Source organism: Lethenteron reissneri, chromosome 49 (assembly GCF_015708825.2).
Source record: "Lethenteron reissneri isolate LAM-NWPU_2019-01 chromosome 49, ASM1570882v1, whole genome shotgun sequence".
Classification (NCBI taxonomy): Eukaryota; Metazoa; Chordata; class Hyperoartia; order Petromyzontiformes; family Petromyzontidae; genus Lethenteron; species Lethenteron reissneri.
In genome coordinates, this window is record NC_083827.1 from 9957505 (window position 1) to 9977409 (window position 19905).

The following is a 19905-nucleotide window of genomic DNA, read 5'->3' on the forward strand; positions in this document are numbered from 1 at the left end:
TGCACCTCGTGGCTTTCAAAGATATTCAACCAACTAAGCGGGGACACATTCTCACACCTCAGTCGGCACACAAGTGTTATGATTGTTCGTCCGTACGTTTATTTATAATATTCCTTTTTCCCAGAACCGTCAACCAAGTGCACCCCACACCATTACACCAAACGAGCTACGTAATCCACGTGCAGGACTCATTGGCACTGCCACAGCGCGAAACATCGTGTAAATGCGAAAACCATAAAATATTATGAAGTAACAATCAACATGCAAGATGCGGTTATTTTGCCTTGAACGCGCTCGTAGTGTATCATTATCCCAAGACATTTTCTTACAGCTCTACCATTTACACGCCCGAGAATCGATTCGTGGAGCACTCTCAGGGAGCGACCTCGGCACAACCACCAAATCATTCTCAAACGCATTGTGACCGCTTTCCGCTCAGTTCCGTCCCACTTGTGCCAAGCCGCCCTCATCCTTGGCCTACTTTAGGCCAGGCCCTTGGCACACATGAGGCCACTTAAAAATGGCTCGCACACAATAATTACCCATCACTGCAAGCTCCTTAGCCACACCAGTCGGGAACAAGAGGGAAACATTTCCAGCCTGGCAGCAGCACATGATTTCTTTGTGTACCTAAGGTAACTTTTGTTTTCTATCCGTGCGCTTAATCTGCCTTGACGTAACCCAGATCATCACCCTTGCAAAAGAGGCAACGACTTTTCACGATTCTCACCGGGTGTTATTTTCATCTCCTGATTAAACAACGGCCGATATTTACCCATCCCTGCATACCGATTGACCGGCATCTGTCACTGACGGCGACAGAAGTCACGGGGCGTGTGATCGCCCGCCCTAAGCTATTTCAAGTCCTAATCTGCTCTCGGCAAGAGGAAGGTTCCCTCACAACTGGATTAAGAGGCTCCGATTGATTGACCGGATGAGCTTCAGTGCCCTTCGCCGCACCGAGCGGGCGGATAGCGCGCGTCTCGCAGCCTTAGCGTGGCTCAAGCCGATTAAGCGCGTCCGTCGTACCCCGCAGCTCCACCAGCTGGTTGTGGTATTTCTTTCTCAGCGCCATCTCCCGCTGGTACCGCCGCTCCATCTCGTCGCACCGCTTCGACATCTCCTCCACGGCCCGCGCCAGCTGCCGCGGCGAGCACACGGGCGGCACAGAAATCCCCTATGTAATTTATAATGAAACAAATCATATTATTATTGCTGCTGCCTAGAAGACAGCAAGCCGTGAATTAATATTAAATATACATTTTACGGGTGTAATGCCTCTGCGAATCAACAGCGCAGTACAAATGAAATTGGAGCGGATAATAACTGTTGTAAAAGCATCCAATGACGATGCTGTGCTGAGTCTTAAGTTTATTCCAGTGGAGATAAATCTCCTGCAGTGGGGGCTCTCACAACCCACGACGGCAAAAGCACTCCACATGACAGATTGTGTCCGACAGATTGACCAGCATGCCAGAAATGTCTCGCGGCCGGACCACAGACTGCTGCCGGCCACCGGCGTAAATCGCGACGCCGAAAGGGAACGATCGCGGCACGTTTTATCCCGCGCGCTCGCGACACCGCGGGTCACTCACTTGGGTCTCCACGTTGGCCACGCTGGCCTCCAGAAGCTGGGGGAAGCTCTTGGTCTCCTCCTTCAAGCTACGGTAGTCGCTCGCCAGGGACAGCAGCGCCGGGCCGAGCGCCGTCAGCCGGTCCTGCACATCTACACCGTGGCGGCGGCACCGGACGGAGAGGAGCCAAAGGTCACGGCGGCATTCTCCGGAATACGACAACGCACTTTCGTTCCTGGATTATGAAGTTGATGACGGTTGGGGTGGGGGGGGGTGTCTTATAATCCGCTGTGAGGCATCCGTGCGGTCTCCTCTTGCATTGGGCTGCTCAGATCCCATCCTGCCACCAGGTGGCGCGATCGGCCTGTGCGAGGAACGGCGCGAGCACTCCCCCACCCCCTACTCCCTCGCAGCGTGTTGACTCGGGCAAAACTAAGATCGATTAAAAATATATAATAATTATAACGTTGCATGGAAGGTGGATACAGTACCTCTGGATTGGCAAACTGAAGTCGTGGTTCCCGTTCTTTTAAAAGGGAACCAAAGGATGTGCTCCAACTACAGAGGAATCAAACTCCTCAGCGTCCCAGGTAAAGCCCATACCCCAAGAGGAGCTTGCAGCCGTGCCGGTTAGCAGGTCGTTAACGATCGTTCCGTCCGTCCTGCTCGGGGCGGCAGTTGCGCTCCGTGCACATTTATCCCGTTCAGTTACGCACACCGTCCACGGACGACGGTTCAATTTCGAAAATCCCGTATATTCCGTTTGCGTTCACGTCACCGTCCGAATCCCCAATCTCCCTACGGGTGGAACATCCTCGCCGGAGCGGCACGGCCGTCAGCGGGCGCACCGGGCACCGGCAGAGACCCGGCGTTGCTGCGAGGAGCGAGCGAGCGAGGGCCGGGCGAGCTCACCCAGCACGTAGGTGTGCGCCCTGCACAGCTCCGCCTGCGAGGCGAGCGCCGTCTCAGCCACCGCTCGCTCCTGCAGCTCCTCGAGGCGCTCCAGCTCCTCGCGGAACTCCCGCCGCGTCAGGGCGGCCTCCTGCTCCGCCGCCTCCAGCTGCGGAACGGCAGCACGCGATTACACTCACACACCATTACACGCACGCACACACGTTTACACGCACACACACGATTACACACACGCACCATAACACACACCCAAGACCATCTCCCGTACCACCATCACACACACGCGCGCGCGCAATCACCACCAAACGCACACACCATCGCACATGGCCACTACCATCACACCACGAGACAAAAGCAAAGACCCCCTGGTCATAACCTGAACAGATTCTTGGGGCGAGTGCTGTTAGCGGGCACCTATGAAGGCCAACACGGCGTACAAAGGGGGTGGGTGGCCATACTTCACTATTGCTGGTCAGCGTGGAATGAGCACCTCGGATTAGCACGGTTGGCCATGTGTGGTGCGAAAAAAGTTCAACATGCACACACATACATACGGAATAATATTCCCGCTCACGTCACGGCACGGGGTATTCGGTGCTCGGCCAATGAGACGCCGCGTCTCAGCGGCGCACCTTGGCTAAACGTTTGTCATAAATAGTCGAGTTAAAATAAAAATCAGAAACCGTGGGCACTAATGCAGCGTTCCCATGCCAACACGTCTCACACACAACCCTCGGGGACATGGCACCGCCCTTTAATTACCCCGACTGAAGTGGGATTTTATTCGGTAAAGCGATTTTTGCCTTCTGGGCGACAAACACATGACTTCACCAGCCACAGCGGGCCTCAAAATATATCGCTGGAACGAGGGTGTGTCGTCAACCTCGCCGATTCCGCGCACAACTCGTTCAACCGAAAACGCTTCTGTGCTGTGCCGTGGTGATGATTATTTTCACTTTTTTATCCGAGTTGCATTTTTCGGCATGAGCGCCGGTGGTGTCCCCCCCCCCCCCCCCCCCCCCCCCGCAGACAGAGGAGAAGCGCGAACGCTCATTAGCCGCCTTGATACCTGTCTTGTTTTACTTTCAGGGTGATTCGGTTGCACCCGTTACTTTCCTTGACACCCGCCCCCTGGCCCCTTACTTAAATACCTAAACCTCACCCCGCCGCGGTGGCCCGGCTTGTGAGGGGCAGCAGCCCCCCCCCCCCCCCCACTCTTCCTACCCCCTCATCTCTCTTTTAACCGGGTTAACTCGCGCCATCGGGTCGAACGCGCGACACAACGCGCTTGAAACGCGCCCGCGCATTGCCTCGGTTAAGAAAAAAAAAGATCACAGGACCACTTCTGAGGTGACCTCAAACGATTTTTTTTGTATCTACACCACGAGAGGGCGCTGATCCTGATCCAACGCGATGGGTTGGTGGGGTTTTTTTAATTCTTCGAATGAAGGTTAATCCAAATGATTTGACGCAACGAATTCAACGTAATGGCTTTTTGCGAAATCATTGGTGACCGGGCTGAGACCAGTCGACTCGCTATGTACGGGAATCCAGTCCAATCGCACGCGGCTGAAACGTCGCCACGTCATGGAAGAGGGGAGGAGCTATATGCCAATGACTGGATCCTTTACCCGATTATGTTTGGTGTACTTCCAAACGAAACGTCGTCTCTAATTGCCACGTTTGGCTGTGAGGATTGCCTTTCTTCAATTTACCCACAGAGTTGAAATAGTAAGTCGGCAGGTTAAATTACAAGTACCGGCAGACAATCTAATTTATTTGGCTGTGTCGGTTGGCGGAGGGTTCATGACACACATCTGGTCAGATCATGTTTGTGGCCTAACCCAAACATCAATTAGAGCTGAGAAAACCCGAGACTTTGAAAGTCCACGGATAACCGACAGATTTCCCAGGATAACCCTAACGGACACCCAATGGCACCCAGTGTCGGATGATCCTAGTAGCAAAAGTAGCATATGCTACGGGCCCCGTACTTTCAAGGGCCCCGCACTAAATGCGTTCACGCTATCAATTCCGGTTCAGTGATTCTGCACTTGCTCTATTACTATAGTACTATACTGCCTTCAACTTTTATGAATAGACTGAGTGTTTAAGATTAGCAATTTGTCATATTATCTGGCTGTATAGCAAATGAAAAAATTCTATTACTTTACTATGCAAGTAAAAAAATGTACGTGTTTTAATATTTACGTGCGTTTTTTTTATTTTAGGCCCCTTCATAACATGTGCTACAGGCCCCACAGTAGCCGTGCTCCTCGGCTAGAGCTCCCCCCCCCCCCCCCCCCCCCCCCCCCCCCCAGGCACCTGCAAGCGGAGGTGCCTCTCTGTGCGCTGCGATCCGTGCAGCAGCTTGTGCAGCCGCTCCCGTTCGCCCCGCAGCTGCCGCAGATCGTCTTGCAGCGCCGCGTTCTCGGCCTTGAGCACGTGGGGGGCCTTGCCCCCCCCCGTGGGGTCCGGGTCCCTGGGCCTCCCCATACCCTGGGCACGGCGAGACCCGCGAGCGCAGGCACACGCAAGCACGCTCGCATAAGCACGGACACACCCAAGGCTAACAGTAATACTAATGACAGATTACAGCACTTTTTCAATCCACTGATAGATACCAAAACTAAACTTTTTTATTTTACCAGTTAAGTCCCACTGAGCTATAGAGCTCTTTTTGTCGAAGAGACCCGGCCACAAATGATAGCTCAACAAAGTGGCTTATCACGTGGACATTTATGGCAGCTAAATACTCAAATCGCACGTTGATTCTGAATGTGGACGGAAAAACTGGAGGCCCTGCAGAAAAATTCCACGCGACCACGGGGAGAACATGCAAACTCCAAATATACAGGTGTCAGGGTTGGGATTGAACCCACGACCTCCTGTATACCAGGCGAGGTAGTTAACATTCAATGAGCACCTATGAAGGCTGGCACGGTGCATGAAGGAGGGTGGCATAGGCAGCATCACCGCACCAGGTACTCATTTGAGGCCGAGTCGACCTAGGGGAGACCCAGGACCGGTTCAGATAATCGTAACCAGTGTTGGCCGTGAGCGGGAATCAAACTCGGGCCTCTGGGTTCGTAGCGCAGTGCGATGACCGCTACACCACCACTCCCACCACATGCACACACGCATGCGCACATGTTCGTACAGACACGCGCACACACACGGATGGACACACACACGCAGGAATATGTATACACGCAAGCACGTACATAGGTCACGCGAGGACGTGCTTCTCACCACAGCTGCCGCAGCCGCCAATGAATGACGCGATATTTAAAAGCATTTTTTCATTACCCGTAAAATCCCTGGCTACTTTGAAGTCTCGTACATAAACGCATTAATTAAGAAAAAAAATTGGGACATTTTCTGCAGGGAGGCAGGTCAGCGCTGTGCTGGGACCGCGCATAAAGGAGACGCACTCGCTCGCTCATTAGTTTGCTCGCTCGTTAGTTTGCACAATCTTTCGCTCGCTCATTCGCTCGCTCATTCGCTCGTTCACTCGTTCACTCACGCTTTCGCTCATTCACTCGCTGCCACGGCGACATCTACCGCAGGGTTCCCACCGCTACAGGGAATGAGTTCCAAGCACCGAAACGCAGCTCACAACAATTCTCTTTCTGCTTCCTTCCCTGTGCTGCTCCTCCGACTGTCATCTCTTTGCTTCAAATCAAAAAGCGTGTTCACTCTTCCCTATTACACCAACGATTGTTCTATATCTTTTGCCGACCTCTAGGCGTTTTTGGGCCTGCGCTCAGAAACTGCAATCGCCAGCGCGTGAACCGGGAAGGGGCCCCTACGCAAATGAAATGATTTCCCAGAATAAGGCCAAGAACGCGGCGCTGCAGGACGATCTGCGGAGCGGCCGCACGGAGCGCGGTGCATAAAGAGGCACCTCCGCTTGCAGGTGCCCGCAGTGGTGGTGGTGGCGGGGTAGGCGGAGGCGGCTCTCTAGCCGAGGGGCACGGCCACGGAGGGTGCCGTGGGTTATCCTGGAAAATCATTTTAGTCCTTTGTCGACACTTCAGAGCAAGCAAGCACCTTCATGAGTGACATCATCTTCCCGTTGCTGAGCAGCGGCGGCGGGCTCCTGGGCTGCCCTGCCGAGCCAGTCTCCTTGCCCTGTCCCTGTTGCTGTGCTGCCCTGACGCCGGGTTGCTCCAGCTCCTCCAGCCTCTCGAGCCTCCGCTTGAGGTCGTCCTCCAGCTGAGCGACCCGCGACTTGAGCCGCAAGTTCTCCTTTGCGCGCGCGGCAGTGAAACACGAGAGCGACGGCCATTTTGAAAACCAACACAGAAACAAGCGGCGGCGACCGCCGCCGAACGTGGGGGTCAGGGGTCACAGCGCCGAACTGGCCCCGCTGAGATCAAGGGTTTGAATCTGGCCAAATACCAACGGTTGAAACGGGTTGTCGAGTCTTGCCTCAGCCGCCAATAACATCCAAATTGGGTTTATTTCTTCACTTAAGCTGGCTAAATTCCAACTGTGCGAATTCAAGCAATCATGTTTGATTGACATGCCACAATAACTGTTCACCGTGGGGCCTTAGTGTGGAACTGTGTCCGTGGAGTTTATGTGCTCCCCCCGCACCCCCCCCCCCGTACCCCCCCCCCCCCCCCGTACCAGGCTCCTGCTGAGTTATTATAAAAACATGAAAAAAACAGATCCACTTAGTAGCTGCAAGATACTCGACACGACACTGCTCTAGCTATCCACACGCCCATACAGAAAGGGCCACCCACCTCCTTGCAGGCCTGTGCTCACTGGCCTGTGTGTGTCTGTGTGTGTGTGAATGTGAATGTCAGCACAGCAAGTGAACCAGGCGGAACGATTTTATACTTAATAAGCCTGGGTACTGCAAAGGTGCTATGTTTCACAGACGGGTGCAATCTGATGGTACAGGGCATTGTTGCAAAACGGTTTTATCCAATTCATTATTTCCGTAATTTGCATGTAATTATCAGGGTTGGGACCGAACCAAATTCGGACCGCGACGCCGGCGGCACGTGGCATTACTCTCTTTCAAATAACTCCAGGGGACCTTTAACATCCACCGTGAAGCAGACGGCACGTATTTTTTCACGGTTCGTATGCCCGCAGCATTAACCAGGGCGGCCGCTGGGCTCGAACTGCGAACACCTGCAATAGCAGCAACAAGCGGCGGACGCGCCACGGCTTGGCCGAGTCGGGGGGCCCACAACGCCGCGGCGGCGGCGGCGGCAGCAGTAGAGGCCGCCCGTGCCATGCGTCCGGAAAGGGCGTCGTCCCCGAGCCGGCACCGAAGGCGTTTGGGGGCGGAGCCCATGGAATTAAAAACCTCGTCCGTCCGCCAAGCGAGGCAGCTCCACTCGGCATCCCCTCCAGAGCGTCACGGCGATATCGGCGCGAGCAGCACACGGCTTAATCCCACACGCCAGCTCCGCCACCAACCCCTGATCAAAGCTGACGCGCTGCGAGGATAATTACTCAAAGCCGCCTCGCTCTCTCTCTCTCTGTGCTGTGACACGAATACGTCTGGTGGCTTTTGATTATTGCCGGGTTCTAACGTTTGTTGGTTCTCTTAACGTCAAATTACTTGTGAAACACAAAGAATATCACCGCCGGCTTAGCGCTGAAGCTTCCGAGAAACTGCCGCTCAATTCACTGAACCCTGTGATCGATGGATGCTACAGGACATATGGAAGTCAAACTATGAGTGTTTAGGGAATACATTAATACATTTTTTTAAATGTACAAGGGACTGTCTCAAAATTAAAATAGGCGAAATATTTTGTCCATCACCCTTGTATCAGCAGGCAAACTCCATACAGAGCCAGTTCAATGGGAGAAATCCTTAGGGAAACCCTCAACTAACCTTAACCCATCACCACACACTTATGACCATCAACCCCACACCACCATCCCATCGGCCTGGTGGCTCAGGGGTAGAGTGAGGGGCTCGCAATCAGAAGGTTGCGAGTTAAAATCCTAATTGGGGATTGACTCAGCCCATCATCTCTCCGGCGTCGATTAAAAAAATACCGCCTTGGGGGAAGTCAAAAACTTTCCTGAAGACTCTCCGCCACCACAAGAATGTGGAATTTCCACCACTACCTGCGCAGGGCTGTAAACAGGAGTTAAGCACTTCCTCAATGCTCAATCCAGCAAAATCTCGCTTTGGCCATCCAATCGCCAATGTCCCACCGCCACCGTCCCATCGCCACCGTCCCATCACCACGTCCCATCAGCAGCACTCACAAGGTGCAGGCCCTGGTGAGCAGTCTCGGGGAGCGCCGTCGTGGGCGATGGAGGCTCGCGTGCCGCCAGCCTCCTGCGCAGGCGCTCGTTGTCGACGCGCAGCACCTCGATCTGCTTCTCCGAGTCCGTGGAGACCTGGGGGCGCACGGGGAGAGAACTTGTGAGCAGCTACAGCCGCAGTCACACAGGCGCGCTTTGCAAGTTGGGGCTGCCCGTCCCATTGGCGAACAACTCCCAGTGGTTATTGGTTCGATTGCAGATGCACGGTGTCACGGTAGACGTCGCGAATGCTCGCAGATCCCTCTATGCAGGGGTGCACACAGACACACCCTCTCCAAGTTGAGAGTGCCCTTCTCACGAATGCATCCCGCTGGTTATCGGTCAGATTACAGAGAGGACCGGAGCAGTCGCGTCATCGCCCCTGGTTTACGCCGCGCGATATCCGCCGGGGGATGCTCGAAATTTCCGGCGGTGCACAACGGCAGTCGGGTCGCGGCTCTGCGACTGCGCAGGTCCACGCGGCCGTGCCGCGCGGCTCCCTCCGCAGCGCGTTCGCTCGGGGTCGCGTGCCCGCCGACGTTGCTCCCGAAGAAGCGCCCGGGCACGTGGAGCAAAACGTCGGAAATCACGGCGGGACATTCCCAAAACCACACCGGGGGGAGGTCGTGAAGCGGCGGGAGCGGACGTGAGCGCGCGGCGCCAAAGCGGAATAACCGCGGCACTTGGGCAATCGCTCGCGCGGAATTTGTACTGGAAAAAAAAAAACTCCACCACCCCTCCCCCACCCCCCCCCCCCCCCACCCTTCACCACCTCGGAAGCGCTAAATATTAATAAAGAAAACGTCAAAGCGGGACGCTCCGCCGGGGTTGACTCGCTAATCGTTTAATGCGCGCGCGACCTTGGCGACGCGCACATGCAGTGATTAATGGCCCTCGCGGCTTGCGGGGGGGCAGAGGGGCCCCCGTCTTCGTTTGGCCGCGGGCGACGAGGCACGGGCAAGCGCAGTCGATGGCTGCCGGCATCTCCCCCTCGCATCACCGGCCACCGCGGCGGGCGCGAGTGCTGAGCGGCAGACACGACCGCTTGCACACGGGCCAAGACGGAGCGAGCAAATTCTCAGCAGGCTGCGGCTCCCGGTGTCCGGCGCGGAGGGGCGCTTAACCTCGCAAGAGGCTACCGCTCGAGCCTCCGCCGAATCGGCGCCCAGCCGACGCGAAGCCCCGACACGTCGTCCTCAACGGCGTTACCACACCGCGCGACGCGTCCGTCATTTTTGCCGATGAGTTGAGGAGCATATACACCAAAAATGTGCACGCACGCAACAACAACAACGACGACGTGAAATACCTTTCCAAAATGTGGTTTTATGAGAGGCGGTAAGTGAAGCTGGAAAGCTGGCAAGAACATTTTAACCACGTGATTTCTCGATTGTGGATGGCTGTTAGAAGCAGAAGGCTGAATTACGATAATTTTCACAAATCGTTGTCGTACCACTACTACGACTATAAACGAAGTGTTTATTATGTTTCATTCCCCATTAAAGTGACGAACGAAGCGCAGCATGGAGTGAACCCCTGTGTACTGTAGACGGTTGCTTTGCTGGGCACCAGTGACGGTAAGACTATGACAAAGGTGCCACAATCATCACTAAAACAACAATGAATAAAATCACTTGGACGACGAAGTCCTCCGCGTCTCTTGTGAATCAACTCTGGAAAAGAATCGCGACCCCGTCTCATAATCGTAACCAGTTAATCGACTCGCCGGAAGGCCAGTGGCTCATTACTCGCCAAATGGACAAACCCCGGCGCGATAGAGGGCCTCAGCACGAGCGCCGCCGGGGATCACATCTCCAGAGATTACCGCGAGGGGGGAGAAAGAGCTGGGGGAGAAACGCATTTGCCTTGAGCAGTGCGTCACTGTACACTCGGCGGTGAATGTTTATTGGGATGGGGGGGTCGCTGTGACCCGTGACCCCCCCCCCGTGCTCTCCAATCTGGGCCCCACCCCTCCTCCTCGTAGCACTGCCCAGTGACGGGGCTTACACCTTGTAACGCGCTGGCACGGCCGTGCAGTGGAGAACAACATCACCGTGTGACTAAGTTAGTGTGGATTTAAAGCAGACCCCATGAATGCTTGCTTTAGCCACTGGTGGTGATGGCGGCGGTGGTTATGATGATGGTGGTGGTGCTGATATTCATAGCAAAGGTTTTTGGCTTAGATCGCGTAAACATAAATGTGTCGACACATTTATATTCACGCCACCTCACCCAAAAACTTTTACTATCAACAATATTGGTCGCGAAAGCCTACATGTTGAAGTGGTGACGGTACCGGTAGTAGCGGTGGTGGTCGGGGTGGTGACAATGATGGTGGTGGTGTTGGTGGTAGTGATGGTAACGGCGGCGACGGTGGTGGCGTCGGCATTGGTGGTGGTGATAGTGATGGTGATGGCGGCGACGATGGTGGTGATGGTGATGCTAGCGGCAGTGGTGGTGGTGGTGGTGATAGTGATGGTGATGGCGGTGGCGGTGGTAGTGGCGGTGGCAGCTCCCAACTAACACGAAACGCGGCGGTAACCGAGACCCCTCCACTTACGATGGGCGCGTGCGCCAGCGCCAGCACCGGCGGCATCTCTCCATTCTCCCGCATGTCCTCCTCCACCGCCTGGGCCTGCGCCACAGAGATTGAGCCGCAACCCGTCAGAGATTGAGCCACGACCCGTCAGAGATTGAGCCGCGACCCATCAGAGATTGAGCCACGACCCGTCAGAGATTGAGCCACGACCCGTCAGAGATTGAGCCACGACCCGTCAGAGATTGAGCCACGACCCGTCAGAGATTGAGCCACGACCCGTCAGAGATTGAACCACGACCCGTCAGAGATTGAACCACGACCCGTCAAAGATTGAGCCACGACCCATCAGAGATTGAGCCACGACCCGTCAGAGATTGAGCCACGACCCGTCAGAGATTGAGCCACGACCCGTCAGAGATTGAACCACGACCCGTCAGAGATTGAGCCACGACCCATCAGAGATTGAGCCACGACCCGTCAGAGATTGAACCACGACCCGTCAGCCCAGCGATGGGGACTCACTCCGCCATCGAGCACAATCTCAGAAAGCAGGACCCATGTTTTGACATGCAAGCAACAAGAACAGGTCAAGGTGCAGCCACCCTGCAACTGCTTGCTCACAGCACTGCCGGGGAAAGGGCCTCCGCTCGAAGCAGCACCTCTCGAGAGCTCCACTCGTGGGGTTATTTTGTGACTCTTCCACGCTGGTCAGACCATCTTAAAAAGAAGTGGGAGGAGTACCCACACTTTACCCCATCGCACGTGACCTAATGGCGATCAACTAATTGTAGTTGTGCCCATTCGGGCTGCACGTGGACCGAAGCGGGGTCCCGGAGGGGGATGTGGGCGGATTGAAGAAGATTGCCCCACCGTTTCAACTGCGGGAGAGTCGGGCGATGGAACATTCCTAGTCTCGTGTGCGTTAACCATTATGCCTAGGCAGCAACCCGCAGGCCACTGACTAACGTATCATTCATAAAAACCACACTTTTTAAATCCGTGATTTTCTTCAAATTCTTTCACACGCTCTTTATAAAGTCACGAGGTACTCCGCCTATTATTTGTTTAATTCACGCAACTTCAAAACAATCAGGGCCTTGTTCGAGGCGGCCCTGAGTGCAATGTGTTCACGATGGTGATTAACTGCAATTCCTCAGGCCTCAAGAGGCCAAACCGCAGAAATGAGGACTCTGGTTAGAAATAAATGAGCCTAAATGAGCTGTACACACAGAACTAAAAACAAACTCCGCACATTCGTCAACAACACTGTGGACTTCAAAATCGACGTTTCGGGGGCAATGGACATTATTTTTGGCACGTAAAGGGCCATTTGCCCAAAACGTCACCAATTTTTTTTTCATTTTTAAGGCCAAAATGTTATTGTCTAATGTATTGAGGTGTTTTTTAATATATATATTTGTGCTTGTGCACCACCAGCAAAGCAGCAGAAGCACCACCACCAAGTAGTTTGTCTACGCAGACGATGCTGACGCTAACGGAAAATGAATGACAGCGTCAAGCGGGGGATGACGAACCAGATGCCGCGTGACGAACGTGCCACAAGTGCACGGTCACTTCTGCATGGCCGTTCAAAACCTCCGCTGCTTTGCCTGCTTCACGCAGGACCGAGGGCTTCGCCTCTCATCGAATATTTTCCAGGTCGCCGGTCAACCGGTCAACCGGCGACCTGGCACGTGACTCCGTAACCACGGCCATAGTGACAGGAGGCAATACTGGACGTGGTGTGCCGAGCGGCGAGAAATATGTTTACCTGGTCGCCAGCCCCAGACGGACCCGGCTGAAACTAAGCCCAGCGCAGCAGCCATTGGCAAATTAAATAAATCACTAAAATGCTGCCACACGGCGCCCAGGTTACGCATCAGCCGCCCCGCGACAGTTTCACGAGGATCTGCGCTCACAATTAAAATTTTAACTGGAATTCCTGCCGCGCGAACGAACGCGAGTGCACATTTACAACAACGAAAAAACGCACGGCGGAACTAAAAAACACACCACTCCTGTTGAGTTTGTGCACAAAGAGGGAACATGAACCATGGGTTGTTTACCACGCCCGTCAAATTGTGGTGGCGATGTCACCTGGGCTGAATTTCAGCCGGATCTGTCCAGATGTGATGTTCCACACCCGGGACGCCACATCGAGAATAATACCTCTCTCTGTGGCTGTGGTTGCTTATCGTGTGCCTCCTCCAATCTACTGGCAGCCTAGCAACTATGCAGTGAGATATGAAGCCCGCAGTATAACACGATTGTCCATGAGAGCATGCTGATGGCGGTGGTGGTACCCCATGGCTGTAAGTGGACATGTGTATGCAGTATTCCCTCGCTATTCACGAGTGATACGTTCCAGAGATACTCTTGAAAAGCAAATTTCGCTGATAATGACATTGGCCTATGAAACCCTATCTTTAAAATAAATGATTTTAAATTAATCTCATCACTTTATCTCATCACTTCCTTTCTCTCGCAGCGCAGCTAGCAAGTTCGTGAATAACGTGGCAATACTGCACTCGGCACGCGAATACGCTAACCTGCGTTCTTGGGCCTGGCGCTCTCCGATAGTGCTGCTCCTGCCAGCTCTCCGCGTGGCCACCCGCAGCCGCCCGCTCTTGCCTGACCCTCCAGGCGTCCGCCAACGTCGGGGCCGCCCTCCCCGCGGCGTCTCCGCGGGCGCAGCCGTCCTCGTAGTCGAGGCCGCCCACGACGCTAGACCGCCTCCTGCCCCCGTGGCCGTCGCAGGGGCCGCGAGCGTCCATGGAGTCCGAAAGTCGCTCGTTCAGCGGCGCCCGCAGCTTGACCGTGTCCGTGGCCGAGCGCTGCCCGCCGGCGCCGCATGCCTCCGCCACGGGCCGGCCGGCGTGGCGGAGAAGCGTTTCGCCGCCTCCGTTCTCGGCGGCGCCGTCCGGGGATGCCGCGAGAGCCTCGTGCTGTGGCCGCGAGAGCGTGGGCCACGCGAGCCCCCGAAATGACGGCTCTGCGCGGAAACAGGCGCGCAGGGAGAGTGAGCGCGACATGGAGGAGGGCTGTCCAGCTCGCTCGGGGCTCGGCGCGCCACTCTCAGCGCGATCGCACGCGACGACCTCTTTTCACAAAGTGGGGCAAATTTCCCACACTGCACCCTTTATGAGTGCTACACGCCGCTGGCCGCTGCTACTGCTGCTGCTGGTGTCAGTGCCGCCGTTGGTGTCAGCGCCGACCCGCAGCCAGAATTGGGTCACCGTGTCCCGACAACCAATTTGCAAAGCGGGCGCTTCAGATACGCCCGCAACAAGTTTCACATGCAAGTTTGTCGACCGAGTATTTTGTTGGCGTCGTCGTCATCGTGCGATTACCCACCAACCCCCCGAGGCTCCCAGGCAACTCTCGTCAAACTGCTGGCGGCACAGGCGGCAACTCTCGTCAAACTGCTGGCGGCACAGGCGGCAGCTCCGCGGAAGAGCAGCGGCAACAGCGTGTAATCACCCCCCACCCGCAGCAGCCTCTCGAACACGAGCGGCACAACAGGTTTCCTTCAACCCCGGAATTTGTCGCCACACGCCGGCTCGCAATCGTGCATCAGCACTGTCTGGGATTGTCTCTCGCTCGCAGCCGCCACCAGGCGCGGCGGAGCGAGCGAGTTTCCTCTCCCAGAGCCCAAGTCACAACATCTGCGCCGCATTGGTGCACGCGCACGCACGCGCACGCACGCACGCGCTCGCCGTGTCTGGGAGCGGAGAACCGCGGGCACACCCTGGAGCTGTGACTCATTGCGCAAGAACTCCCCCCCCACCACCACCACCTCCTCTCATTAAAAAACACGCGCGCACACACGCGTGCACACACACGTACCTCTGTATCTCACGAGCAAAGCCACCCCGGAGAAGCGCTCGCGAGTGAGCCAGCCCTCTGCGAGGCCCCCCAGCATGCGAGGAAATGGACTGTGGAATGTGCCATATATGGAGAGGGAGTTGACTACGGCACAGAGGCCACGCCGCAACTAAGGCCCCCTTCTCTCCTCCCGCCAGACGCTTTCCGGCACCCCCTGGTTTCGACGTCCGCCCGACGTTCGCAGCTTCCGCGCCCAACGTCTCCAGCAAGAGTGTGAGCCGCGTGCGCGAGAAGAGTTCACGGCGAGCCAATTAGCGAGACAATTAGCGCGCTTTTCCGTAGCGCCACAAAGTGGATTTTAAAACGCAATGAGGGGGAGAGAGAGTTTGTGAACAGTTGGAAAGCGGCCGGGGCCGATGAGCAGTGCACGCGGTTTCGGAGCCTTCAACTCTCGCGCGAGCGCTGCTGCTCTTCCACTCAAGTGAATCTCACTCGGGGATTCCACTGAACATCGATCATCGCCCCCTGCTGGCGGGCCAACGCCCCCGGGTCGCTCTCGCAAGTGAGGCTCCTCTGTCGGTCCGTCGAGTCCTCACCCCGATAAACAAACTTGAACTTGGGCTCCAACCCTCCCCGTCCGATCACGGCTCGGCTGTCCCACTGGGCAAAAGACGTCAACGCGATCGGACAAGGGGTGGGTCGGGTGGGTGCGGGGGGAGGTGGGGGGGTGGTGGGGGGGTGAGGAAGTGGGTGGGGGGGTGGGTGGGGAGGTGGGTGGGGGGGGTGTTGAGGTGGGGGGGGGGTGTGGGAGGAAGTCCCGGACCCGGATTCTGCGCTCAAACGCCGCACGCGCAGCTGCGAGGGACGTGGGAAGCAGCTGAGCTCGCGCGCAGGGAAATCGCTGCGGCGCTGTCGGAAGTTTAAATGTGGCGACGCTCACCTCGCACAAAGGGCGGGGGGGGTGGAAGTGGAAAGTGGAGGCGGGGCAAGGCGGGGGGAGTGAGGAGGCCTTCTGGCAGACAATGGAAGAGGCCAAGTGGTTTGTGAATATCGGCAATGAGCCGGAGAAATCACCAGGCGCAGAGCTCCACGCCGTGTCTCCAACGTGAAAAATAACACAAATAAATGTGTCAATCGGCCAACTGGCCACACAGAGCAATATTATCCAGCAGACTTTGTGTAGACTGTGGTGGGTTTTTTTTTTGGGGGGGGGGGGGGTGGGTCTTTCTGGGTCTCATCGGCAGTCAGGCTTGTTGAAGGAAAGCTGTTGCGGGGTTAACTGGTGTTGTTGGCAAGAGTACTCTGTCTAAGCTATGGGCTCCTGGCGGCACCAAAGAGGTTGAACCGGTGACCTCTGGATTGCAAGTCCAGTGTGCTAACCATTACGCAAAGGCCCCCTTCCCTTTTATGTCTGTCCATAAGTGCCGGAGGTGTTGCCGTGTGATATTTGTAAGGGTCCTGCTTTTCGCCCTTTTATAAATGATCCGCGCCAGGTCTTCCTTGTTTAGATCAGCGAGAGAGCTAAAACCAGACACCGCTGCGTCATAATGAGTGGGCACACGCGTGTAATCACTGCAATAACCGCATCATGCGCTCATCGCAGACTGAAATGACAAACACCCACACCCGGACGAAATAGCCCGCAGTGCAGCCACCCCCAGCGACAAATGTTGATTGCATTCTGTTTTGCAGACAACCGGCACTTTCACAGTCCCCACGACAAAGCCACCATCAACATCAACCGACTGCGCCAGAAGTAGCAATCGGCCACGATCTTTCCAAGCAGCTGCCCACAACAATCCCAACAGCCTTCATCATCATCGCTCGCCAGTGTGTGTTGTTTAACGCAAGGCTGCGTGGGTCAGCTGTTCCTCGGTTGAATAAAGATGTTTTATCGCGTCGTTTTTATGGAGATTCGCTCCACAAAGGTAGATAACAGGGCCCTCTCTCTTGCCTCTTCTGCTAGTGCCGGCTGAGCTGGCATCATGCGGGGACGACCGTGCAGGAGTGGACTGAAGCTCTCTGTGCAAAGCTTTGAGTACGCTGGGCGACTTACCTCCTGGCTCGTCAGTTTCATCCCACGCGACAATCACTTTTAAAATTGGATGGGCCAAACGTCGCAACGCAGGACCCTCCCGTAAGAGAGAGTCGTGAGAGTCGCCGAAGCGTTTCTGGATAAATAAAGGACATCAGTTCGTATTTATCAAGTAACCCATGACCAAATCACTTAGAATGCGACCGATTCTCATCAAATATCGGAAGCTAAGCAGTGGTACGCCTGGATATGGGAACAGTCACCATGTCCTGGGCGGCCACCATGCATCACAGGTGCTACAGGCCACGGGGCTACATTTAGCGCAGCACAGGGGAGTGCAGCAAAATCCAAAGTTATGAAATGCTGTGCCCCCCCCCCCCCCACACCTGCGATCCTCGCCCTCACTAACTCATGGACAACTATCGTCAAAATAGCTCCCGCATGCCATGGGGGAGGGAGGTGGTGCTCATCCAGCAGCAGATTGATACAACATCTACACACGGTGCTACAGCCACCTGAGCTTCACTCCCAGCCGCGGCTACAATCAGTGACGGGTGACATCTGAACTGCTCCCCACACCTTTAGTAACCAACCCGCACCGACCAGCGCGGAGAAGTCCGATCGACGACGAGCCCGCAGGGCGACCCGCACGGCGCGGCGGGTCGCTCGCCCAACACCGGTGGGTCGACCAAGGTGCGACAGGCCGCGCGAGGTTTCACAACGCGGGCCACTGTTACCAGTCAGGAATGCCGCTAGGAATCCGAGCCGCAAGGCCGGACGCGGTATCTGATGCGGGAGGGCGACCGGGAGGGATGGGCGAGTCTCGGGCAGCAGAAGATGACTGTCAGACTCCATCAGACTCCACGGTGGTGGGTAGCGTGACCTCAAACTCTTGTGTCCGCGGGCCTCGCTAATTATGTGCCATGAATATGGGCCACTGCGCACAACGTTGCCGATTACATTTTTTTTTAAGGCCGCGGCGTTTTTATTGATGAACGCGTTGCATTTGGTGTCCTCAAACGACTGCCAAAACAGGTTTAGCTGCTGCACGACGCTCAAGCTAGCAACAGCCACACGACGCCTGCTAACGCAATGTGAGTCACGTCAAAAGTGGCGTTCACAAGGAGGCACACTTTCGCCAAGGTGCATTTGAGTGCGCTAATTATAATTATTTATTGCATAAAGCATATACAACTAAGATGCGGTTCTCCATCCACGGGTGGATAAAATGACATCGATGACGACACCGGTGGTTAATTTATAGTGCTTTGTGTCAATCGGCGAATTAAAGGCCTCTCCCCATGGCGTGTCGGTCATGAGGGTTATTGGACCATGCTCGACCGCGTTGGTCAATGTGGACTGGTGAAGTTGTGGAGGGGAAAAGCCCAGGATCGATTCAGATATGCAGAGAAATACATATTTTACTTGCCACTCGTACCGCCAGATTCATGGCGCTCTGCGCGAGCCAGCACCGCTTCTCTTCCCCCCTCTTGTAAATCTGCTCATTTACCTAAGCGTGGCATTTACGGTGCATGTGGAAGATAAATAACCACTCCTGGGGTAGTGGTGGGGGGGGGGGTGGGAGAGGGGCGGAGATGTGGTCAGCTCGACAGGGCGGTTGTCACTCCGCATAAGCAAGGACAGAGGGTCAAGGCGCAGCCCTGCAGTTTCCTGCTCACGCCACTGCTGGCGGAAGGGCCTCCACTTGGGGCAGGTTTACAGAGGCCCTCTTGCCCCTCTGGCGAGGCACATTGCAAGAGGCGGAAGTACCCACATTTTACCCGACCACACGCGACCTACCCATCGACCAACTGTAGTGGAACGATTTATACGGCTGGGTAGACGGAGGCGATGGGGGCGGGGAGCGGGTAGCAACCTTGCCCCGAGTGTTTCAACAGCCGAAACCGGGATATCGATTAGGATCGGCGACCTCCGAATTCCACGTCCTGTGCGCCAACCATTACCCCACGGCGGCTCCCCCTCTACGCGAGGTGAAATGTCTTCAAAAGCCACGCCAGAGGGGGGCACATATTCCACACTCGTCTCCGGCGCGACCCCCATCTCTGGCCGCCGCAGATTACCCGGGAAATCTCGACATCGGCGGAGAAACAAAACTAAAAATAAAGAGACGCGAGGGGATTAGCGGATTATTGGCCTTACAAATGCTAATGCGTGGGGGCTTGGCCCTGGGCAACACCCAGCACTGACCGCTGTGTTGCAGGGGCACGGAGGCCCGCGAGCACACTGCATTTCACATCTCACGGTGGAGATGCCATTAAGGTGGCGGTGACAGACAGCAGCGGCAATTAAAGTTGTACAGCTGGGACATGCTAAGAAATGGAATTATAATGACGTGACTATTGTTACGCTTGTTCACACAACAAAGCCCAGATGAGTCTCAAGACTTTTCATTCAGGAGGGTCCTGCCAAGTTTCCACGCTAGGAAGCCACGTTGCCATGTGGAATCGTCTCCGAGTAAGTTTGCAGGTATTTTTTCAGCGTTGGGGATGTTTTAGCCAATACCAGTTACGGTGCATTGGTCGGGTTTCTTTTTAGCTATGGGAGGAAACTGGAGAATCCCAACGATAATCGTGCTAAACAGGGGAGAACTTACAAACTCCAACCACTCCCACACACAGTGTGCGGAACAGGTCCGAGGGCGGCACACAAACTCCACAACAGATCGGTGCCCGAGTCGGGAATCGAACCCAGGCACCCTGCCGCCCGAATCG

The 19905-nt window shown here is 55.6% G+C and overlaps 1 protein-coding gene across 5 annotated transcripts in view; it reads right to left on the reverse strand.

Annotated features, from left to right (window-relative positions):
• Positions 1-19905, reverse strand: part of LOC133354798 (kinesin-like protein KIFC3) — a 47633-nt gene that overhangs the window by 10970 nt on the left and 16758 nt on the right. Inside the window, exons 1-9 of one of the 5 annotated variants that reach the window (XM_061571921.1) lie at positions 15160-15267; positions 13863-14305; positions 11335-11409; positions 8736-8870; positions 6540-6737; positions 4812-4985; positions 2487-2634; positions 1596-1726; positions 1030-1177 (exon numbers count right to left, since the gene is read on the reverse strand). In XM_061571921.1, coding sequence (XP_061427905.1) covers positions 1030-1177; positions 1596-1726; positions 2487-2634; positions 4812-4985; positions 6540-6737; positions 8736-8870; positions 11335-11409; positions 13863-14305; positions 15160-15235 — 1528 coding nt within the window. In that variant the 5' untranslated portion in view covers positions 15236-15267. Of the gene's footprint in view, positions 1-1029; positions 1178-1595; positions 1727-2486; positions 2635-4811; positions 4986-6539; positions 6738-8735; positions 8871-11334; positions 11410-13862; positions 14306-14667; positions 15002-15159; positions 15268-19905 lie in introns of those variants that run through there. The other 4 variants (XM_061571922.1, XM_061571918.1, XM_061571919.1 and 1 more) reach the window with 4 other exon arrangements.